The 25,068-nt window shown below is 47.9% G+C and overlaps 1 protein-coding gene across 5 annotated transcripts in view; it reads right to left on the bottom strand.

The window, feature by feature from the left end:
• The window catches only part of Whrn (whirlin), an 82,992-nt gene that overhangs the window by 55,875 nt on the left and 2,049 nt on the right, over positions 1–25,068 (bottom strand). For all 5 annotated transcript variants that reach the window (XM_032903045.1, XM_032903054.1, XM_032903020.1 and 2 more), the window contains exon 2: positions 736–948. In XM_032903045.1, the coding sequence (XP_032758936.1) occupies positions 736–948 (213 nt within the window). The remainder of the gene's footprint in view (positions 1–735; positions 949–25,068) is intronic.

Below are 25,068 nucleotides of genomic sequence, written 5' to 3'. Positions count from 1 at the left end.
CCAAGGTTCAAGGCATCCTGTTAGCCAAAAAGTTACTCCCTCCCTGAAAGAGAAGTCTGGAGGGGAAGGACATGGGGTCACTGTGGTGGGGATTCTTCTGCAGATGCACCCCAGTTTCTCAGCTTCACTTCTAGGACAGTGTACACCCTTTTACCACACCCTCGAATTACAGAGTCAGTTAGTTGGTCTCTGCTGTTTACAGCCCAACACCCCCACCATCCAAGGGTCTTCCAGGATCATGATCTGTGCACAGTCCATGCCTGGGTCTGGACCCCTACAGAATTTAATGTGTCCAAAGGTCACATGTAAAGGCTTCCTCTCTTCCCTTCCTGGGTGCTAAAGCAGGGGCCAACTATGGTTCAAGTTCCAGAAGGGACTACATGCTGGGAGTTGGTGGATGTTGGAGATCTACAGTCCGGAATGAGTCCTAGAGTAGAGCTGTATACCAGATTGAAAGGTCCTCTCCATTCTGCTGTGGGAGAAAGAGTCACAAAGTCACAGTACTCATACTAGTCTGCGACAGCAGCTTATCCTAGAAGGCAACACACACCTTATAGGTCACAGAGGAAGCCAGGAATACCAAACTTGAGAGACTCAAAAGAAGTAATAGAGGTCACGGAGCTCCACCCTTCCGTCTAGCCTTGAGGGGAGCTCGTGGGTGTACAAGGAGCTTGGAAAACCAAGGCATCCCCAGGCCCCCAAGTCTTTACCCATTTAAACCTGGCCAGATCTCACCTTTTTCTCATCTCCACTCTGCAGGAGGTGTAGGGCACTCCTTCGATCATCTTCATGCTGTCTCAGGGTGCTGCCATGGGGAAGGCTGGAGGGAGGGGATGTGCTTCGACCCTGGGGGTCCACCCAGGTGTAGATGTGGTTGGTGACATAGCCCCCGGGGATACGCCCAGCTGAGTATACAGACAGCACCAACTTCTTGGAGCCCTTGAGAGCCTGAAGAGAGGGAAAGACACAGTTAGAGAGAAGACGGCAACTGCTATTGAGAATCCAACATGGAGGACCCTGCACTTACTCTCATTCCCCCCCCCAGCCCCCAGCTCTTAGTGTTTGCACGCCAAAATGGAGCACCTGTCCCATCCCACTTCAAGTGATCCAAATACAAAGCATACCATCTCTCAAGATACCTCACAGATGGAAGTGAGCAGAGCAGGCCTGAGGCTGCTATCCCTATTAGGTTTCAGTGCAGTGCCCGCCCTATTCTGGTGTTGAAGACCATGGCTTTAAAGTGTATCACATATAGTTCAGCCTTTACAATCCTTGTGCCCCGCATACAGCGTGCTTATGCTGAATGCCTGCTCTTCTTCTGCAGTCTGGAATGTGGGGACCACAGAGTGCCCATGTGACTGGCCCCCAATAAACCAGAGAGTATCATGCATGGCACAGTTTAGCTCTGGGAGAATGGAGTGTGCCATCGGTGACTCGCTGAAGACTCCTAGAAGCTTGTGCCTCCTCTGAACTTCTCTAGTAACATTCATATCAAACTAAATGTGAGACGTGGGGCTCAAGGACAGTCAGCCCTCCACACCCATAGTTTCACATCCACAGATTCAACCACAGAACAAAAGTGTTTGGGCTTTTGTTTTCTTTGGGAGGGTGAGTGGGGGTGGGGAGCTCTGGTTTGGGGTGTGTGTGTGTGGGTGTGTGTGTGTGGGTGTGTGTGTGTGTGTGTGTGCACACGCTTGTGCGTGTCTGTCTGTGCTCGCAGTCCATGCATGAGCACATCTGGAGGGGGGAGTGTTTCCTGGGGGATAGCTCAGTAGTTAAAAGCATTTATCATGCAAGTGTGAGATTAAGGCCTAAGAGCCCTAAAGTCAGGCTGACAGGCAGCCTCAGTAATCCTAGCAGCTGGAACTACAGGAACAGGGTGCCCTGGGCAAGCTGGCTAACTAAACCAGCTAATGCACAAACTCTGGGAAGAGTTGAGAGACTGTCTCAACAATTAAATGGAAGGTCATTGAGGACGACGCCAAACACCAAATTTGGGCCTCCTCATGAGTGCTTGCATATGTGTGCACACACATTTAAGGGATTTTTTAAAAGTCTGCATCTGCCCTGAGCACACACAGACTGCTTCCTGTCAGTATTCCCTAAATAGTACATCACAGCAGCTACGTGCAGAGCACTTACACTGCATCGGGTTTAAGTCCCCTGCAGACAATTTAAAGTCTACAGAGGATATGCTACACCACTTTAATGCTTTATCACATTTATTTATTGCGTTTATGTGTATGCATGCGTGTACCCTGGCCCATGTGTGGGGGTCAGGGAACAATTTGTGGGAGTTGTTTTTCTATGTCCATCATGTGAGCCCCGGGGAATCAGGTTGCCAGGTTGGGACGCAAGCTCCTTCCCCCACTGAGCCATCTCATTGGCTATTTTACAAAAGGGTCGAGAGCATCAGCGTGTTCTGGGGCCAAGTTGCATTTTGTGATCTGGTGCTAAGATTCTAAGAGACAGGAATACATGCTGAATACATACGAGACTTTCTAGTTAAACAATGAACCTGCATGACCAGATATGTGTCAAAGACAGAAACACCGAGAACAACAGCCTAGCATTTACAAAGGGCCTGTATGTGGCAAGTATTCCACCCCATATCTGGCATGTACAATCTCAAAGAATCCTGGTGGAGTTATAACATTGGTAAAGAACCTCTCCCCGCCCCCAAAAAAGCCGGGTAAAGTACCCTCCAAAAAACCCCCCAAGCCCTAAATTGAGCTCAGAGTTATAGGAAGTCAGCCATTTGGAGATTGCATAAGAGAACACAGCTGCCCCCACTACAGACACCAGGTGGTTGTAAAAGAGACATCAGGCCCTGCAGTTTCAGTAACACTTGTTTAAGAAAAAAAGCTGACTGCCCTGTCTGCCCCTAACGCACCCCCTACTCCTTAACTACAGAACCCCCAGTGTGAAGCGTGTGACCAGGGTTCTCTCCAAACCTGCCCTTGCTGGTGGGTCCTAGGCCCCGATCACAGTACAGGCAGACGTTGAGACACCGCCGCTTAGATAAGACACAGCCCTTCTAGCTGCCATGGTGTCTGGATGCTCTTCCTTCGTTTCCTGCTACAAACTTCATTCTTACAGTGGCTGGCGGAGAGGGATTGGCCACATCAGTGAGGACGGGCAGGAACTCACTGACTGCACAGACAGTAAGGGGTTCCTTTTACATAGCTACTAATGTCAAATGTAGATACCACCTTTGTTGTACAACTTTCCAGAATAAGGATGGAGAAACACGAGGAATAGTAAGCCAAAGTCTGCTCTAGGGTAGAAGCTGAGGTCAGTCGTATTTCCCACAATGCACCTGTAATGGAGATGAAGGTATAGATTCTGGAAGACAGTCACTTTGTATTGGATAAACAGCAGACATACCTTATGTTGGGGGTCCCAGTGTGTAGTTTCCCCCAAATTTAGACACTGAAGCCCTGTTTTAGTGAGTGTGATGGGGCCTTTGGGGATGAGGCCAGGAAGACAGGGCTTTGACGATGAGATTAGGAGCTCACCCAGCAGAGCTTGCTCACTTCCTCACTGTGTTTCTCTAGGACACTGGAAGAAAAGTGGTCCTTTGCAAGCCTGGCAGGTCACCTGACTACACTGGCACGCTGGCTCAGGCTCCAGCTTCAGGAAATGCAAGCAAATCAATTCCTCTGACGTAAGCCACCCACTGTGTGATATTCTACTATAGCAGCCCTAGCTGACACTGCACCCCACAGTTGAAGCTGGTCTGACTCAAGGTTTCTTCAAGCACTACATGTGTATACTGTCAGAAGATCACCCTGACAGAGGCTTTGCAAGGCCTTGGACATGACATATTCTAATGTTAAGTGGGGTCGACAGGCTACAAATCATGGCTTCTAGAACAATCTTCGTTGTGTCGGGAGAAAACTCGGGCAGGGAAAACAAACACTACAGCGTGCTGGTGGCCAGCTCCTCCCTGTGAGTGGGTTTGCAGGTGGCTGGTGTTTTGCTTCTCCGTTTTTTGCATGTTTTCCAAATGTTGCAAGATGAAAACATACTGCTTTCAGTATATAAAAATAAGGACACAGCACCTGAACTGGGGACACTACCTGTCTGTCACCCTCATCTGCTGCTCTGTGAACTCCACAATCCTCCAGGAACAACTGGAATGAAGGCTGAGGTTTCTTTCAGGCAGCTTGGGGCCCTGGCTTTCCAGGGAGAGTCCAGGATGTGCCCTCTTCCAGAGGAGGAAGGGCAGGTAGAGGGGCCTGGCTCCTGACTCTACAGGCAAATGCCAGGCCCTGGTGGGGAGATAATGAGCCCGGAGCAGCTCCAAAGCTCTTGTTTTACAAAGGATTCTTCAGAGGACAATGAGCAGAGAAAGATCTACTGTGTTCCTGAGTATTCCCCGAGGCTCTCCTGATGGAATAGTGGGAGGAAAAATCAAACCTTTCTTAAGATGAAGGTGCTAGAAGAAGGGCCCTGAGATCTACCTGCTGCGTTTCCACCCGGGCAAAACAGAGAGTGAGTGTCAGGGCTTAGAGTGGAAGCAAAGGCTGCAGATACCTTCTATGCAGGTAGCTTCCTGAGCCCTCTCTCTTGCCTGCTGCTCCTCACTCCAAAAGGACAAGCTCCCCCGTCCAGTGTGTCCCAACTAGCAAGAGTCCTCCACCCCATCCTAGGCACAGGATGAGATAAGCCTGGTCAATCACCCTGCGGGGACCAACCAAGAATCTACTGTGTACCAGGCCTGGCCAGGGACAAATTACCACCTGCTGTATAGCAGGCTCTTATGATACTTAAGCTTGGAAAGATGATGTATTGCCAAGTGCACAGTAGGTCCTCACAACAGCACTTGGGTTAGTTAAGGGACAGGTTGTGCCTGTAGAGACCAAGTGTACAGTAGGTCCTCAAGATTGTTGTAGCCAATATTGTTGTAAAAGATAAGGTCTGACAGCCCACACAACAGGTCATGATGTTTGTGCTTGCTGAGGAACAAGGCATCAGGTAGCATGGTAGGCCTCAGTGACACCTACAGTCTGCTGACAGGCAAGGCATCACCCAGCACACAGCAGGACTTCATAGCGCCTGTGCCTGACGAGGTAAAGCATTGTCTCTGATACAAAATATATCCCGATGACACCTGTAGACTGATGGGAGACGAAGCTTGACCTGTCGCACAGTAGGTCCAAATAACTGATTGGCCTGACTGGGTGATACAGTAAATAGTACCCCACAAGAAATCACAGCCACCATAATCACCATCGTGCAGTCAGGGGACGATAATGGGAAGCGCGCATAAACTGCCCGGGGCTGCAGAAAGGGTCAAGTGCACTTATCTATCGAGAGGCACTAGGGGCTGGCAGCCTGCCCCCCCTCAAAGAGATGTGTGTGAATGGGAGAGAGAGAGAGAGAGAGAGAGAGAGAGAGAGAGAGAGAGAGAGAGAGAGAGAGAGAGAGACCACACCCCATCAGGGTGGTGTGGGTCAAATGCAACTGTGGGTTATTCAGTCGGAGCTTTGTACACAGTAGGAGCTCAGCAGAGAGCAGAGCCTCTTTCCATCTCCCCAGGGGCCTCTTTGTAGAGAGGGTACCACAGAAAGGCATTGTCTGAGAAGTCAGAGGAAGGCGAGGGAAGAAGCAGAATGCTGCAGCCAGCATCGGCATCATTTGTATTCTTTCTCAGGCAACTGGTCCACTCCTCTTGGTCAGTTCTATAAATAGGCGGGCAGCAACCTTGAGAAAGAGGGGAGGTTAATGCCTTTGATGAGAGCGGCATTGTTGGTGCTGCGAAGGTGTATCCTGGAGTACCAGAGTCTCCATGATGCCTGCTCCTATGATGTACAGAAGGGCTGACTAAAAACCTGAGACGAGAAGGGGGGACAGGGGGATGAGTGTACAAGACACTGCTGGGGACACGGAGCTAACCCTGAGCAAGCCCTAGTCCCTGTAAACTTCAGCTTCCTCGTCACAAGGCTGTGGGGCTGCCAGTCACATCCCTCAGGCCACTCTGGAGCCCTCGACGATTAGTTGAGAATAAATATGGCTGGGTCATGAAGGGCAAGGACTTCAGCATCCTCTGTGGCTTGCTGTATTTCTCTGGAAAACCAGAAAAACAAGATTCCCGAGCCAGAACTTTCAGTGTCCAGGCATGCTTTAGAGACAGCCTCGGCCCACTGGAGCTGGAGGGAGCATGCCTGCCATTCTACCACCTCTTTAATCAACTAAAAGTGCACGCTCAGCAGGAAGGCTCTACAAAGCAGGTTGGTGCCTAGTCTCCACCTAACTCATCTCAAAGGGTGCCTATAATCAGAGGAGTACATTCTGAAGAACAGCTGGGGACGGTCACTCTGGTCTTCCGCACTGACTCAATACTGCCACCTTGACTCCTGTGCTCCTGGCCATCTGGGGACAGGAAGGCCCCACTCACAGTCAAGAATGCCTGGGCAGTCACTGCACCTCACTTAGCACAGTGTACCTGGATACCAGCCATCTCAGGCATCAGGGAAAACCAAAGACCTCAGGCTGGTGAGGCAGAGAGTCAGGCTTGTCTCTGCCACGTGTGACCGCACTAGGGGAAATAAGGTTTCTTCATGCCCTTGCTGGGCCTCCATTTTTCCACTTGGCAATAAACAAGTTGGATTTTGTGACTGGCAAGATACTACCCAGATGAAAACTCTAAATCTGTCTGATTCAGGGCCATATAGTGGTCATCCAGGAGAGGTTAGGGCCCTGGGGACATGTGGGAATAGACACCAGGCAGGGTTGTGGACAGGGCCTGTGTCTGAGGGTTTTACTGCTGTGAACAGACACCATGACCAAGGCAACTCTTTTAAGGACAACATTTAATTAGGGCAGGCTTACAGGTACAGAGGTTCAGTCCATTATCATCAAGGCAGGAGCATGGCAGTGCCCAGGTAGGTATGGTGCAGGAGGAGCTGAGCGTTCTACATCTTCATCTGAAGGTTGCTAACAGGATACTGATATCCAGGCAGCTAGAACTAGGGTATTAAAGCCCACTGCCACTGTGACCACACCTTCTAATAGTGCCACTCTTTGGGCCAAGCATATACAAACCATCACAGCCTGGGAAACTGTCTCCAGCTCCCACTTCTGGGAATGAACACTCAGAATTGCTAGCTGCTGTTCTAATGACGTCACTGACCCATATCCTTGAACCTAGTGTCAACTTGGGACTCTGGCAGAGGAAAGAGGGGTTCCGAAAAACCGAAACCAAGGCATAAAGAGGAAGCACCACAGGCATGCCAAGAGGCAGACCCCAATTTGGGTTTAACAAAGACACCTAAAGGCCAGGGACCTCTCCAATGGGACTGTGCCGTTAACAGCCACTTTTAAGTGGTAAAAAGCATAGACACTTCCATAAAAGTACCAGGTACTGCCTGTGTGTCTTGCTGACCTCCGTCATCAACATTCCTCTCCTACAGCAGTAACCCTGGGATCAGCCAGTCGGCCTCAATCAACTGCCTATCAGCACTCTGCATCGAGCGACTCACCATGCTACTCAGCCCATCTGTTTCTGTGGTACAAGCTGGAGACCATCATATCCACTCCCTCTGTAGGTAGAGAAGGCCACTGCAGGTGAGGACTGTTGTCACAGAGCTGGTGCCACCACTGTCACCACCCACAACTGAAAAACTGGACCCAGGGGCTTTCCTGTGCTCTTCCAGTGCAAATCAGAGCAGCTCTGACCTGAACTGGCAGATGGCGTGGGGCAGATGCTCTCCATCACCAGACCCACCTCATGATAATTGAAATATGAATTGTGCGTGCATGTCTCCACACAGGGTGCTCTCAGGAGGCAAATCACCTCCCTCGGCTCTTTGGAGCAAACTCTAACGTCCCACATCACAGGCCAGAATGACACAATTCCCAGTAAAGGACAAAGGGATAACCTGGAAAGGCCACAGTGCAGGACTGAAGAGGTGTGCTAACACAGTGGTGGGCTGTGCTCAAATACACGCCCAGAAACAGACATGAAACAGGCCGCAAGGTCACAAGACTCTCAGGTGACAACTCATGCGGAAAAGAAGTTTTACCACATCCAAGGAATGACAAGAAACTTCAGGGTTCAGACCTCAAGGGCCAGGCTCATCTCTGTGGGAACAGACTCTAACCTTGAAAAAGAACTACTCTAGGTCAGACCTGGGTTAGTGGTCTAGAAAGGAGAGGGAGTGTGCTCAGTCTTCCTGACCACACCTTGCCCTGGGTCAGACACGCTGGAAAGGGTTCCTAGCTCTGCTGATAACTTGCTGTGGAGCACAAGCAAACCACCTAACTTCCCTGTGCCTGTCTCAGCACAGAAGAAGGAACCGTGGAAGGGGTTGGGAAGACAACGCACACTGTCTAAACAGTAGCTGGCAGGAGGTAGGCCTTACTTCCCTACCTTGCTATTCTGAGCCCCATCACCTCTGGAAGTGCTCCTAGGTTGTGAGTGACTCTCTCTTCCAAGGGCATCCAGCTTCTGTGCTTCAGTTGCAGCTACACTCTAGGTCCTAAGTCAAGTTCAACCCATCTTTAAGGAAAGTACCTTAAGGCACATATCGTGTTTTCTCTACTATCTTGCCTTGCTCATCTCTCTTCCTCTTAAGAGCTGAGTGTGTCTGTAGTCCCAGCCTCAGGCAGGGTAAAGGATAGGTCATCAGGGAGCAGACAGGCAGATGGAGGAAGAGCTTGCTGAGTCAAGGAGTTCCATGTACAGTGAGAGATATTGTCTCAGAAAATAAGGTAGATAGACATTGAGGGAGACCCCAACAGATGCTGACCTCTGACTGCTACATGTGTATGCCTACAACACACATATCCACTCCATCCATCTACCTGTCCATCCATCCATCCATCCATCCATCCATCCATCCATCCATCCATCCATCCACCTGTCCATCCATCCCATCCATTCTTCTATCCACCCACCTATTCATCTTTCTATCCATCCATCCATCCATCCATCCATCCATCCATCCATCCATCCATCCATCCACCTGTCCATCCATCCCATCCATTTCTTCTATCCACCCACCCATTCATCTTTTATCCATCCATCCATCCATCCTATCCATCCACCCGTCCATCCATCCCATCCATTCTTCTATCCACCCACCTATTCATCTTTTTATCCATCCATCCATCCATCCATCCATCCATCCATCCATCTATCCATCCACCTGTCCATCCATCCCATCCATTCTTCTATCCACCCACCTATTCATCTTTTTATCCATCCATCCATCCACCTATCCATCTATCCATTTTTCTATCCACCCACCTATTCATCTTTTTATCCATCTCCATCCATCCATCCATCCATCCATCTGTCCATCCATCCATTTTTCTATCCACCCACCTATTCATCTTTTTATTCATCCATCCATCCATCCATCAACCCACTCACCCATATATCCATCCTTCCACTCATCTATCTATCTGTCTGTCTGTCTATCTATCTATCTATCTATCTATCTATCTATCTATCTATCTATCCATCCATCCATCCATCCATCCACATAATTATTCATCCATCCATTCATCCGTCTATCCATTCATCCATCCTTCTGTTCGTCTGTCTATCTATCCAGCCATCCACTCATCCATCATATATATCTATATATATGTCTATATATCAAGAACTCCTGGGAACCTATTCAAATTAGGACATAGACAAAGAAATATATTAGACTTGAAGTCACAGACTAAGATCATCAGCCTCTAGATGAGCCTCTCCATATCAATGAAAGCACGAACCGGTAGGATGCATGTGAAGCATAGACACACCAGCAGAGAGCCACACCCACAGAAACTCTGCTACCTGCAGCCTGAGGCAAGTCACTGGACCCGGCTTCCCAGGCATGACTTGGAGCAACAGTGGTACTGTATCACAGACGGTTCAGTGAGCCAATGCATGTCTAGGGAGATGTCTCAGTAGGTAAAGAACTTGCTATACAAGACTGAGGACCTGAGCCTGGCTCTCTAGCACCCACATAAAGCCAAGAGTGTGTCCAGTCTCAGCACTAGGCGGGGTGGAAGGCAGGTCATCAGGGAGCAGACAGGCAGATGGAGGAACAGCTTGCTGAGTCAAAAAGCTCCAAGCACAGTGACTGTCTCAAAAAATAAAGTGGACACCCAACAGATGCTGACCTCTGCATGTGTACACATGGAGGAGTGTACCTGTCACACACATGTAAATCACACACACGTACCGTACATACTATAAAAAATAAAGTAAAATAAGGTTATTTAGTGCCTGTAACAGATGGTAGGCGCTCGGAGGGGCAAGCATTATTCTAGTGAGGAACAGAGTTCCACTTTGTCTTCTGTCCTTTGTGACTCAGTCTGGCACCTTGCAAAACCATGTGTGGATATCTACATAGCTGTCTTCAGTGCCTGGGAGATGGCTCAGTGTTGGAGAGATCGCCTAGCGTTCTGTGAAGGCCCTGACTTCAACCCCCAGCACCGGAAACGAACAGAAAGCTAAAAACCATTTTCTTGTTCATAAATGAACTCATAATGGGAATTTTATCTTCATTCATTCATTCACTTACTCGTCCATTCTTTATTGCTTTTGCTGTTTTGAGACAGGGTCTCATTTAACTCAAGACTGGCCTCAAAGTTCTGATCCTCTTGCCTCTACCTGTCAGGGGCTACAACTCTATGTCTGTACAACCATGCCAAGCTCTGCTTTCTTTTAGAAGAAAATTATTTAGGGGGCTATTTCATAACCAGTTCAGTGGCATTAAGCTCATGGGTTTCCACACTGCAGGAGAATACTCAGCCAGCATGAGTTCTTACTCCTCTAAACTGGACATTTGGGCTTTAGCTTCTTGCCAGTGGAGATATTTGTGACTAGCATTCTTTTAGTTACAGCCTTGAGTACATACGGATCTACTCAATACTTCTAGATTGAGTGTTTTCATTTTTGTACAACCACAGCCTCCAGAAAGATATCCCCAGGAGCGGGCTCTCTGTCTGTTGTGATTCCTATGGCCACCTGCAGGGGGCAGCAATAGCAAAATCACAATGACAGCCCGTCCTCCCGTTGCACAAACGAGAAAAAAAATGTGTGTTACTCAAGGTCACAAAGAGAGTAAGAGGCAGGGCCTGGATAGGAATCTAGGGCTCTCCAAACACAGCCCTGCCCCCTCGCTAGGGTTTTAGGTACCACAAGGCCAACAAGGCCAACTCTATAACTTGTCCCAAATAAGGGAAAGTTTTCAAAGGGAGACATGGGATTTATAGGCTGCAAGGCCACAGCCGTCTGTCCTCGCGGCCTGAAAAGGCCTCCCCATTCAACCTGCTTCTGCTTTGAGAGTAAGTAGAACTGGCAGTGTGGACTCTGCCCCAGCAGCATATTTCAATGACAGGAGAAATGAAAACTTCAGTGCGCACTGGTTTCCTTTTGTGTCAAAGAGCTCTAACTCCTTTCGGCCCCCAGACCAGCACTGCAGAGTGGCCAAATCCTTTTGGAATGAAAATGACCCGCCTCCCTTCCCTGTGGCCTCTGAGCAACCAAGCAAGCTTCCTTTTCCGGTAGCACGCGGCAGCCCAGCCCCCTGGCAGCTGCACCCCTGCGGGCCACCTGAGCTTTCTCTCAGTATCAGGTGCTTCTTTTCCACTTTGGGCCTCTGCACATGGGGCTCCTGGCCCTGAAACTTCACCTTGCTACATTCTTACTACAAGCAATCATTTCATCAATGGTTGTTCCCAACACACTGGAAGGCAGAAAATTCCTCTGGCTTGATCTCCTGGTGAATCCAGGGGTAGAAACATAGGAGGAGGCAAGGGATTCCATATAAAGTGAACAGGTAGTAACATAGGCAATAAAGCCTTCCTCTTAGGGTCAGCCACCAGCCAGGACGTTACATCCCGAGTGCCCGTGACTTCTCTAAGAAAACTAAAACAGTTTATTTCACATTTCACTTTTTTTTGTTGTTGTTGTTAATTGTGCTAAACATCCCAGGCTGGAATCTAAATCACGGTCTTCCCGCCTTCACTACTGTTTGAATGCTAGCACTCAGCTACTGATCTCTTTTCGTTTTGATTCCAGAAACCTCAGAATTCAATTTAAAGGCGAAACACACACACACACACACACACACACACACACACACACACACACACACACACACTTTCTAGGATCATTTCTGTTTTATCTGTGTGTGTGTGATGTATTTGTATTCGTGAGAGTGCTGGCGGTGACCCATGTGTCACCTTGTGGGTGTGAGGATTAAAGGATAACTTTAGATGCTGGTCCTTACCTTCTACCTTGTTTAAGAAAGGCTCTCTTCTGAGACTCGGGGAATGATGGTTCAGGGCTTATGAGCACTTGCTGCTCTTGCGAAGGCTCCCAGTTTGGTTCCCAGCGCCCACACAGTGGCTTACAATTGCTTACAATTCCAGCGCAAGGCGGTCCTGAGCCTTCTATTGGCTCTTTGGACGTTGCACGCCTGTGGTGCACATACAGACGATGCTCACTTCTGACCCTCCATGAGCACCCAGCAAGCACAATATGCATGTGTATAGAAGTATCCCTACACAGGAAAATAAATCTTTTAAAAACAAACACATAAATAAAAGCTCCCCCTACCCCCATTCTCAGCATTACACACTAGGCCACTGGCTTCTGGGAAATTCTCCTGTCTCCACCCCGCATCTTGCCAAAGGAGTTCTACAACTACAACCCTTTCATCCCGGTTCTGGTCAAGTCCTCACAGCTGTGTAGCAAACACTTTACCCACCAGCATTCTCCCCAACCCTCTAATCAGTACAGTCTAATATAATCTCTGAATTCTGCCTTTATTTTTTAAAAGGCAGGATCTGTCTGTTCAGTCCTGGCTACTCTATGTTGATCAGTACGGCCTGGGACTCCCAAAGCTCCACCTGCTTCTGCTTCCTGAGTGCTATGCTAGGATGGAAGGTGTGAGCCATGCCCGGCTCCCTCTGCCCTTTTAATGATGCACTTTTAAAGTTTCAGTCACTTATCGATTTTTACCTACGTGGGAATATTATTAAGACATACATAAGAAATAAGTGAACTAATCAGCGAGAGTGTGGAGAGGGTGTTAAGTCTCACCACTGTGGCTGGTGCTCCTTGACACAGTCGATGGAGGATGAGCACATGACCCTGAAATCTCAGCACAGGCTAGGACTAAACACTGTGTGCAGTCAGAGGCAGAATACTTCTCACAACTCTGAAGTCTCCCTCCTCTCCCGATTTTGGTCTAAGAATACACACGAGGGGTTTTTGTTGTTGTTGTTTTTAAGATTTATTTATTTATTTATTTATTTATTTATTTATTTATTTATTTATTTTATGTATGTGGGTACACTGTAGCTGTCTTCAGACACACCATAAGAGGGCATCAGATCCCATTACAGATGGTTGTGAGCCACCGTGTGGTTGCCAGGGATTGAACTCAGGACCTCTGGAAGGGCAGTCTGTGCTCTTAACCACTGAACCATCTCTCCAGCCCTACTCGAGGTATATACATCCCCTTACACAGAGGTTGCACACTGTTGTTTCTGTACTATCTCGGGATGATGGCATTCTTGTTTGGTGGTCTGGTAAGAATGTACTGCCAGTCAACTGCAGCGTCACTACAGCATCACCACAACTGCATGCCAGCTTGGGCACCACGTGACGTATGGTCTGCTCTGGACCTGTGTGCTTGAGCTGTTTCAAACGTGGAGAATCTGTGGACGTTCTCTAGGACCCATTCCTGAACCACAGCTCAATGTAAACATCCTCAAGGAACACGTCATACACAAGAAAGGGAAACTTCAAGGAAACAGATGAGCCCATGCACGGGAAGTGGGCTCTTGGAAAGGGGACATGTGGGAGTCAGGAGGGAGGCAAAAGGTGATGGACAATTTGCCTTTCAAGGGGCTCCTGGGGCCCCACCCCTCCCTGAGGAACTGTAGGTAACAGGTGCTGAGGGAGGGAGGAAGCATACATCTTCATAGAGGTCGCCACTGGAGAGTTGTCCACAGTCTTGTAATGTAGCCATCAACCAAGCTCCTGTTATCAACTCTGTGGAACTCGCCGAGTCACACACACACAGAGACCGTGAAGGAAAGAGTGCTATTTGGGCAAAGGAGGTCAGGGAGAGTGAGAAGGGAATGAGGGGTAAATGTGAACAAAATATACTGCTAGAGTCATGAAGAGTGAAGCCCACTGCTATGTATAACGTATCCTGATAAAAACAGAAAAGAACTTTGCTTTTCAGGAGATCCTTGCTGGGTTTGTTCCCTTCCTCTTTCCCTTGAATCTTTCAGTTTCTCCAATGTCTTGGAGAGTGTCAATGGGTTGGCAGCGGAGTGTTGCCTGAGATCAATGTCCAGAGCACGTGTCTGTGCTTTGTGAAAGAAGAAACCTTGGCTTGCTCCTGTCCTGGGAACGTAGATCCCAGGACACAGACTAGACATCTAGAGGCCCCTGTTCTTCACTGTTACCACCCCTAATAACTTAGTGGGTTGCAGTTTGCTGCTCAGAAGTAATTAAAAACCAACAGCAAGAAAAAAAAGTGTTGGAGAAGGTGACTCCCTGACCTTGGGAGGAATCTGTAAGAAATCTGCTGCAAGGGGGCCAGGGGTGACAGCGACAACTCCCAAGGCGAAGGCAGACACTATTCCAAAAAGACATCGATTCCTTTCAATGTGAGTCTTTAACGGCTCACAAGGCAGCCTTTTAGTTCCTGATCATCAAAATAAATTGCTTTTCAAATGTTCTTTTAATTTTTGTCTTCTTACTCTCTCTCTCTCTCTCTCTCTCTCTCTCTCTCTCTCTCTCTCTCTCTCTCTGAAGAAGTAACAATGCTCTAGCAATCATAAATACAATTGCTCAAGATGAGTCTCGACGGGATTGCAATGGAGTGTTTTATGGCCTAGGATCAATGTCCAAAGCACATGTCTGTTTCTATCAATGTCAATGTCTTGGCCTAGGAGTAGACACATGGAGGGGTTGATTTCCCTGCCAGACTTGTCCAGGCCTCAGCCCTCCAGCCCTCACTGCTTGCTGACCTTTCTCAGCTGAAAGCCTCCAATTTAATTCAACTTTAGCCTGAGGAATCTGAATGCAAAGTGGGGGACCAGCCATCTTTTAAAAGCCAACCCAGCAGGTGTCAGAAAGAAAAAGATTGATAAAGTTGATGACATCGAATACAAAACCTGTGATTAGACAGAATACCAATAGGAAGTTGCATATCAAAAAGCATAAATATATCCACATCCACAAACCACAAACACAGAAAATAGGATAGGGTTTGGTCTATCAGCTTGGAAAAGGAAAAGAAATACAACATCCAGTGCGGGTACGGATGCTTAGAAATGAGACCTCTCACATGGGTGGTAGGGACTATCAAAACCCAATTTCCTTCCTAAGAGCAGTTTGGCCACAGTTATCAAAGGTCTGAAAATTATGCCTCTCCCCTGAGCCTACACCCCCCACCCCCAGAGAGATAGCCCAAAGAATTATTGCCGATGTGCTTAAAGATTAATGTGCCACAATGTGGAACGCAGCAATATGGATAACACTGAAAACGCGAGCTGCCCAACAAGAAGAAATTGGTTAGATAAATCACGCATCTTCCTTTCGACATATTATATGATCATTAAAAATCACACACTAGGAACATTTGTCAAGGTGGGAGGACTGTCTTGATGCATTACTGAGTAAAAGCATTGGACAGACAATAGCACAAAACCTCAGCCAGACGGGCAGGTGTGCGGAGAGTCCCAAACGGTTCTCATGGGGAACTGGAAACACACAAGTCAAGCTGTAAACAGGAAGCACTTTCTGGTAGATAGGTTATCTACGATCTAAGATCTCTCCGCTTTTTTTTTTTTTTTTCAAGTTCATTAATTTGTGAGTGTTTTACCTGCATGTACATGTGAGCACACCACATCCAAGCTTAGTAAGTGCAGAGGTCAGAGAAGGGCACTGAGCCCCTGAAACCAGTTATGCATTGGTTATGAACTGCCATGTGGGTGCCTGGAATGGAACTCAGGTCTTCTGCAAGAGTAACAAATGCTCTTAACCTCTCTCCAGGTTCCTCTGCTTTCTTCCTTATGTATGTGCTTTTCTGAACCTGAGGAATTATCTATTACTTACTGTGTGTATGCATGGCTTCTGTATAAGGTATGTGTGGGCATGTACATGGGGTAAGAGAACAAAATTATGGAGTCTCTTCTCTTCTTCCACCTTTATGTGGGTCTTGGGAATTGAGCCAGGTTGTCCGGTTTCCGTGTAAGTCCTTCTATTAGCTAAGGGTATCTTGCTGGCCCACCATTTTTCAACTGAACCCTTATATTGCAGGTCAAATAAAGAGGAATATTCCCCTCCCCCTCTCCCCCCATCCCCACCCCATCTCCTAGACAAGCATTTTACTTTAAGAGACCCAGGCAGACTTTTCCCAGGAACACAGCGAATTGGACCTTAGACTTGTCCAATCAAATGAATGGTGGGTGACCACCAGCTTTTTACAAGGGTAAATTAGCCCCAAGTCTGCTAATCCTGCTTTGATGGCTGTGTGGATAAAGTCAGGGAATGCACCGTGTGAGGTGACTGACCAGACACTGAACTACCCTTATGGGGAGAGGGGGAGCAGGGCACTGAGCTGAGGTGATGATCATTTAGCAGAGAATTTTCATGAACGGTGCACAAAATAAAACCCTGACAGGGCCGGGTGTAGTGGTACGCTCCTTTAATACTAGCACTGAGGCAAAAGCAGGAGGATCTTTGTGAGTTCAGGGCCAGCCTAGTCTAAGTAGAGAATTACAGTCCAGTTAGGGATGCATAATTTGCTGATTTCAAAGCAAAGCCAAGGAAAACAGAACAAATAAACAAACAAAACCCCAAAAACTCAACACCCGACAAAGGTCAGGGCATCTCCAGAGAGGAAGAACAGAAATCTAAAAGGGCAGTTAAAGGGGAGATATATCAATGTGACTCTTATCCCCAAAGTCTACCATGACATACAAAATACCCAGCAAAGGCAGAGTGGCTAAAACCTGAGTTTTCTGCCTCCTTGTGGGCTTCTTCATTAAATGGCTGCAGGAGGATGGCAGGAGGCAGACAGGCAGTGGGGGGGTGGGTGCACTGTGGCTTGGTGTGTGTGAGGTACACTTCAGGACCAGCTGGGAAAGAAAAGAAAAGGAAAGACAGGAGAAGACAAGACAAGACTGCAGGTAAAAGTACAGGAGGCCAAGCACCCTAGAGGCTAAGTTAAAATGTCTGACCCTTGCCTTGACATCTTCCAACTCAAGAGCAGGGTTCTAGAGAAGGCAAGTCCCAAACAGAATGGAAGACAGAGCATAGGGGCACACTTTGAGGATGATGTTCTGAGATGCCCTGGGGAGGATCAGGCTCACACAGTGCTGCTGTGCTGGGGCTGGAGCCATCATCCCCATAGGAAATTGGAAGGAAAAGAAAGGCAGGTCAAGGCTATTGATGGGGAGCATCAGCATTGGAGTCAAGGGAAGGACACGAGAGACAGCAGTGGGGGGTGGGGGGAGGTGAGGGAGGAGGAGAACGGATCCTTATGTATTGAGCATAGGTAAGCCTGGAAGGAGTCTTGGGAAAACTGAGGAGGGGGTTGGGGATTTGGCTCAGTGGTAGAGCGCTTGCCTAGCTCCAGGAAGAGAAGTTATGAAAGTGCCTGTATCTGCAGGGAGGAGGAGAGGAGGGAAGACAAGGAGAACAGGCTGAGTCCACACATACAGAGGAGCCCCGCCCCCACTGGAGCCAGAAGATTAAAGGGCAGAAGAAAAGCCCCCATCCTAATGTCTGAGATCTACATGGGAGATGAACTTATAAAAACTGGACCGTATTTCTTAATCAGAAACCTCTTAAAGTGGCCTTGCGTACCGTTTCAGATGTGGTTTAAGTCAATTACAAGGTTTTTTTCCTTCTTCTTCTTCTTCAATGCAAAAAAGCCTGTGCTATCAAATCAAACTCTCACCTGCATTAATTGCTTTAATGGGCTCTGGAAATAGCAACCTCCTCTCCTCTGGCATGGGGACCCCTGGGGAGCCCATCAGGAAAGGATGCTGAGAAGACCAGGGACAAGGCTGGCCTCTCTGGGCTGCTGGGCCACGCACGCAGGCATCGGTCTCATCAGCCTCCCATTATTTAAGGCCTCTCACAAAAATAATCAAAAGGCAGGTGGCAACACCCAGTTCCATTTATCCACGGAGCTTTCTTGTGGCTATAAAGCAAAATTGTAGATACGAAAAGCCGGATAGGAGTCATTGCATTTAGAAGGAATGTGGAGACGCCGACTGCACTGTGCACATGACTCTGCAATTCAAGCAGCTACGAGCAACCGCACAGGCCCCCGTCCCGCTATGTTCCTTCCCATAAGACTTAAAAGCAAAGCAAAGCAAACAGGCAACAGAACCCAAATAATTAAGTAGGCACACGAAAAGGTTTTTCAAAGCCACATTAGAGCCACTGACGATATTTTCCACTGTGGTGCTTGCAGTGGGCCATCCATGCCAGATTTTTTCCAAAGTTTGACTATGCAATGATGGAAGAACAATGGTGTGCTTGTGAGGAGTGTGAGTTATAGTCAGTATTGGGGATATCTCAGTCATAGAGAGACAAGGAGGCCTGCCCAAGATCACAGCTAAGGAACACTAACAGGTGATTCCAGACCCATCTCCAAACGCCCATCTACAGACTGCTTTCCCTTAGGCCTCATATGTCAGCTGACCTTATACACTGGGATGATGTTCAAAGGGGGCATTGGGGTTGGGCAGGGCTTATGATGGGGACTGGGTAGGCCCGACTTGTCATTTGCTTTTGAGATAAGGTCTCCTATAGCCCAGGAATTAGAGAACTCCATATGTAGCCTGGATAACCTTGAATTTCTGATTCTCCTGCCTCAATTTCTCCAATGCTGGACCTATCTATAGGTTTCTCCCACCACACACAGTTTACATGCTCCTGTGGACTGAAGTCAGGACTTCGCGTGTATGGGACAAGCCCTCTACCACTGAATACAGCACCTCTGGGTAAGCCTGTGTGTGTGGATAAATGTTGTTAAGAGGTGGGGACTCCTGAAGCAAAGCAGGATGTCCCAAACTTCAGTGTGGGTGTGACTTGCCTGGGGACTTTATCAGTTCTAACTCTGACTTAAAGCTAACATTTGTGAATTGACAAGTTAGCAGCAAACTCTAGATCATTATAAAAACCCCCTTTTCCTACCAGTTAGTTAGTTTGCTTGCTTATTTATATATTTATTTACTACGTGTTTATTTGGAATCTTTCCATACAGTTCAGGCTGGCCTTAGATACATGACCCTGCCTTGCCCTCCTAGAGAATTGGTTCTGGGCATGTGCCATCATACCTGGCTGCAAATGCCCTTTCTAACATCACTTCTCTATGTCCCTTTTTGCAGCCTGCAGCTTTCGAACCCAGGAGCAAGGCCATCTTGGGGGAAGGCTGACATATTTGCTTTGCGTTCTGAGTCAGGAGGATGCTGATATTAGCAAAGTCAGGTGGGGAGGGAAGTTGGCTGCCAGCGGAAGCCCAGCCACAGCCAATTTAGCAGAAGGAACAGGAATTCTCAACGGAGAAGGAGGCAAAGGTGCTGGGGCTGGAAAAGAAAAGAAACAGATTCCCTTCGACGTTCTTGACGGACGCTGCGTTGAAGGGCAGGCGTGGTTACCGGAGGCCTAGCCTGGTGCATGCTGGGGCTTCCTGAAGCTTAAAATTGCTTTAATAAAAGCCCCAAAGCCAGATGAACCTCACCCCAAATTGGCTCATTGATTGCATGGGAATGCATAAACGATTCTATTTTGGAACCCCAGACACAATCGCACTGCTGAAATAACTCACTTCTGGAAACGTGGCTTCAAAATGAAGAGCAAAGTGATAAACTGACTTGCCAACAGGGCCTCACAGAGTGGATGTGGGCCACAGAAGCGGGGGAGCTGTTGCCTCCTCAGACATATACTATGGCTTTTTAAAGTCTTTAAATGAAATAGAAGTAGAGGGTGTCTTCACCGGTCCTTTGCCAGATATCCAGAACCATCTCGGAAGGAGGCAGGTGGAAGAAGTTCTATGCTCATTTCACCATTCCATGACCGTGGTTCAGTCAACATCATGCAAAGCACACACAACAGTTCACCCAAGGCTTCCCTTGGGTTTCCATCCATGGACTTGGGTTTCCTACACATGGACTTCCTTAGATTTCACGCTCAGGAATGAAGGGATCCTTACTAGTCAGGATCAGGACATCATTCTAGTCATCCAGTAAATGGTCACTCATTTATTGACGTGCCTACAGGGAGCCACTGGAGACACACTGCGGCTACGGGAACGAACACGACAGTCAGTATTGGCTGTCGCAAAGCTTTTATGAGGTGGGGAGGTGGGTGGTTGGCAAACATAAGGAACTGCCTATCTGTGGTGACAGATGTGCTGACAGGAACCAAAAGAGGATCAAGGGTTAGATAGATGGCATGGGGTGAGAGTACTGCTTTCAAGGTGGTGGCAAGGATGCAAAGGCACCAGGATGTCACAAACTGGAAATGCTTGGGGACCTGTGGATGCCACTGGAACTGTGCCCTGATACTTGACACGCTAAGGGCAGGGGCTTTGTTCTATTTGTTCTACTCCTCTGTGACTCCCAAAGTCACAGGTTTGTAGCTCCGAGAATAGGTGGACAAATGTGTCTAAATGAACAGTGAGATGGGCAGAAACAGGTCACTTTGCTTTGAGGTAAGTGTCTCTGAGTAACTTTCAAATGGTCCCCATTGTCAGGCTCAAGTTAAGACATCTGTCTGCCTCTCAGAGGGATTCTCACATTGCCTTCCAGGATGCTGACTACATAGCCCCCAGGTTAGCTTCCAGTCAGGAGCCTCCTTGCCCGTGATCTCCCGTCCCCTGGAGGCAATGAAATGGTTCAGGAGGGCCAAAACACCTGCACACTGCAGACATGATCTGGTAAAGCCAAGGTGGCACTGTAGAGAATGCCAGCTCAGCTCTGCAGGATGAGGCCTTGGAGAGACATACCTAGCAACTGTAACAAGTTCACCCCAGTAGAGATGCAACCTGGGGGAGGCTGCAAATGGTTGGGGGTGGGGCACGCACAAAGCATCTCCCTCTTGCTCTTGCTCAGTTTGGCTCTAAACTTAGAAATGCTCTCAAGGGTCGGGGAAGTGGCTTAGCAAGTCAAGTGCCAGCTGCACAAACCTCAGGATCTCACTTCAGATCCCCAGCACCCTTCAGATCTCCAGCACCTTCTGGTAAAAAGCCAGGTGGTGCAGTGAATATTTGTAACTGTAACTGTAGCTCTGGGCAGTGGGGGAAGGGGGAATATGCAGATTCCTGGGGCTCTGGCTAGTCAGTCTACCCAAACTGTTCACTGAGAGACCCTATCTCAAAAAAGTAAGGTAGAGAGAGAGCCCTAGGACACCTGATATCAACCTTGGCCTGCTCCCTCCCCCTCCGTCAATCCGTCTGTCTGTCTGTCCCTCCCCCTCTGTCTGTCTGTCTCTCTCTCACACACACACATACACATAAATCTGATCTCAAAAACAAAAAAAAAAAAGAAAGAAAGAAAGAAAGAAAAGAAAAAGATAAGGAAATCAAAAGTAAGGCCCGTGTTCTCTGACACTCCGTCTGCCGCTGATACCTGGAAAGACTGCTTCCTGCTCTGCACCTGCCCGGCTGTGAAAGTGAAAGGAAATGTTGTATTCCAGAAACTTTTAGAATGCACCCCTACCCCGTGGCACAATTAGACATCTGTGTGAGCTCAGACTCCAGCTTGCATTCTCGATTGGGGGTTTAAAGAAAGAAAGAAAAAAAAAAAAAAAAAGGAATGGGCGTGCAAAGATTGGTATTTCAGCCTCCAGCTCCTTCCAGCCATTTAATGTCATTTCCTCTAATCAGATTCTCTGGCCCTGGCTGGGGGCTGAAGTGATGTGCCTAAGCAGTGAGGACCAAAAGCCATAAAAAAGCCTTGCTCCAAAGCCAGTTGGAGCCCTAATCCCCTCCGAATGCCAGCTTCTATGCAAAGCCCTTTGCAGGATGGAGGGAAGACTAAGAATCCGAGAAGACATGCATGAGCAGACAGGAAAGCACATGGATGACTGGCCCGAACTTGATGGTGCATGTGGGGCTGTGTTCCTGTGTGTGGCTGGAAGCAGGCAGAGGTGCACACACAGAACCTAGGATATGGGGGTGGGGGGACCCCCACACTTCTCTCTGCAGTTCCATCCAAATGAGCGCCTGAGGCTACTCATAAACAGCCCTGGGGTTGTCAGCAGATGGGGATGACAGAAGTAGCAAGCTGGTTCTCTACCTCTTTCATGTCCAGCTTCAAGTCAGAAGACAAGAGATCTAGCAGACCTTCGACGCTGCAATACAAAGGCAGTACTGGAAAAACGCTTCTTTGATTTAACAGCAAATAACGGGCTGCAAGAGGATTTGCCTGACACAAGCGTCCTTCTCTAAAGCCTCAAGTGTCGGTCTGAGCCAAATAAATATACAAGGCTGCATTAAAGACGCAGAGCCTCTCCTGGGCCTGCACTAAACTCTGAGCACGAGGCAAGCGAGGACTTTCTGAAGAGTGGACACTCTGCATGTCATGGTTGACAGGACTCCTGAGAACCAAGAATTGTTGCAGGGGCAGGGAGGAGAGCTTGTATGCCCATGGTTTCCATCTGGAGCCCAGGAAGAGAGCAGGTGCAAGAAAGCAGGCTTCAGATCCAAGTCTGGAAGTGATAAGAGTATATAGTAGCTTCACTAACCAAGGCAATGTAAAATGACAACTGTGTCATTTTTTGAACCCGCTGAACCAAATATAACGACTTGCATTCATTTTGACAGATTCCTCCTAGGTTATTATGCAAAGGAAGGGGCAAAGTGATAGCTCTAATTAATTGGAAGGGCCCACAAACACTTCTTAACGTCTGGAACAGTTCAGATTCTAATTTGCTACTCAGATTTACCTGTGGGAATGCTGGGACTGCCATGAAGGTTGTTTAAATTTTATGAAGCAATCCTTGCATGTACGTATGTGTGTTCGTGAGTGTGCACAGACATCCTAAGTGCTGCTGCCAATATCCACAAGGGACTGAAAAAGCCAGTGGGTGAGTGGACTTAATCTCCAGTGATCCCAAGATGCTGTTTGTGTCCAAATCCTACGGGCGATTCCCACTCCTTTTGGACTCACACCAGGGCTGGTGCTCTTGGGTTGAGATGGGGGTGAGAGACAACAGCCAGGCTCATCAGTACAGTGTGTAACACATGGATCTCCTGATTTAGCACAAAGTTACCCAGAAGTGCCAAGCTTCCCTTCTCCCAAACCTTAGCCAATTCTTTATGCCTTAATTGAAGGCAATTTCAAAAGAACAAGAACACAGCAGATCAGATGGTCGACATTCCTTCTGGGTAACCAAATACAGACTTCCAGATCCGGAAAGGACCCTGGACAGCACCAGACTCATCTAGCCTGGAGCAGATAATACCAGAGACTCGTCCAAGGTCACACATGGCAAGCATGCAGCAGAACTTAATGCAGCAAGCAGTCTATGAACGTCTTTGGCTAACTGATTTAACGTATTTGGCTGGAGACCTTTGAAAGGTATTCTTTTTCTTTTAAATTGCTAGTTTGAATATTATTCATTCCAAATAGCTTTCCACCCCCCTCTCTCAAAAATCAGACATTTCAACATAATTCTAAACAGTAAGTGACTTGCTTAATCTGGACCCGTCATTGCTGATTTGATAGCTAGACTTTAGGAGCCGAAGGGGAACCCTGTGGAGCACAGGATAAAATCCTCGGCAAATTGCTTTCATGTCAGTGGATATAAGATCTATCAGCGGAAGAAGCTGAGTAAACTTTGTTTACTTGATCCCTCATGTAAAAGCTGTGGTCCTCTTTGAAGCCCAGGTGCTCCAACACTTTGATTCTTAAGAGTTTATTTTAATTGAATTCTCTTTCTGTTGTATATGCATACATAGAATTAATCTCTCCTCTGGGAGCATTCTAAGGTTCACTTCCTTTCTGCATCATAAATGAAAAATATAGATTTTTTTTTAAATTGAAAAGGAGTCTTCTATTAAATAGGATGAGGGAATTCTGGGTCAGAAACAAGACACTTGTGAACACTCAGGGACACTGCATGAAACCCGGAGCACAGCTAGCACCAGTGCCCACTGACCATGGAGCCCTCTGAGTTCCACAGCTTGTGGCTGACTCCACACACAGACTTCCCAGGTGATGGCAACCCGTGTCTCCTGGAGTAATCGGAGCCCCTTCTGGATCTCAGAGAAGGGACTTTCTGCATTTTGTACAAATATGTCAACAGTTCTCCAGGTGTTCATGTGCACATGATGCCACCTGCCAGTGGTGTCTGCTGTTCTATATTGCCACTATAAATTCTGTCCCCTTCGTTACTTGGGTTTCGGATGATCCACCACTCATTTTGCCTGATGCTTCTGAAGGGTCCTAAAATAATGTGTCTGACACTGGTTAGAAGAGGGGCCCCCTTGGGTCAGAAGCACTGCACTTAGTAGTCAGCAGGAGGAAGACAAGACCTGTGAGTCAGTTCAGTGCACACAGGCTCCTAGGTTGCAGAGGTCACAGTTCAAGGATGCTCCTGTTCTTATCCCAATCGGCCTTGCAGCATGTATCCCATTGCAGGCTTCCTAAACTATGCTGGGAGAGTGGAAGTGTCCCTCTGCAAGCAGAATGCAGGAGTGGTGCTAGGTGTTCCCTGAGCCTCAGCCCAGCAGCACTCTGGAGCACTTAGGGAAGCTGAGGCATACAGTCCTGATAGTGACCTCTCTGAGGCCAGAAACTGAATGTTACAGCCAGATCTGAGGTGTAAACTGAAAAAACGAGTTTGTGTTGCTCATGTTCAGGTGGCCTTTTCAGTCTTTCACCTAGTGATGATTAAGTGACTCCAGGCTCTGTAAATTGCCACTAAACTTGAATCCGTGTTTACCAATGACACTTGGATCAAGTCTATTTAGAGCATAAATTTATCATTTTGGGAACTTGGACCTCTTAGGACCACACTAATGGACTATCTCTTTTTAGATATATGGGATGCAAGATAAAGAAGAGAGA

This window comes from Rattus rattus, chromosome 1, assembly GCF_011064425.1.
Source record: "Rattus rattus isolate New Zealand chromosome 1, Rrattus_CSIRO_v1, whole genome shotgun sequence".
Classification (NCBI taxonomy): Eukaryota; Metazoa; Chordata; class Mammalia; order Rodentia; family Muridae; genus Rattus; species Rattus rattus.
This window is presented reverse-complemented; position numbering and strand designations above follow the sequence as displayed.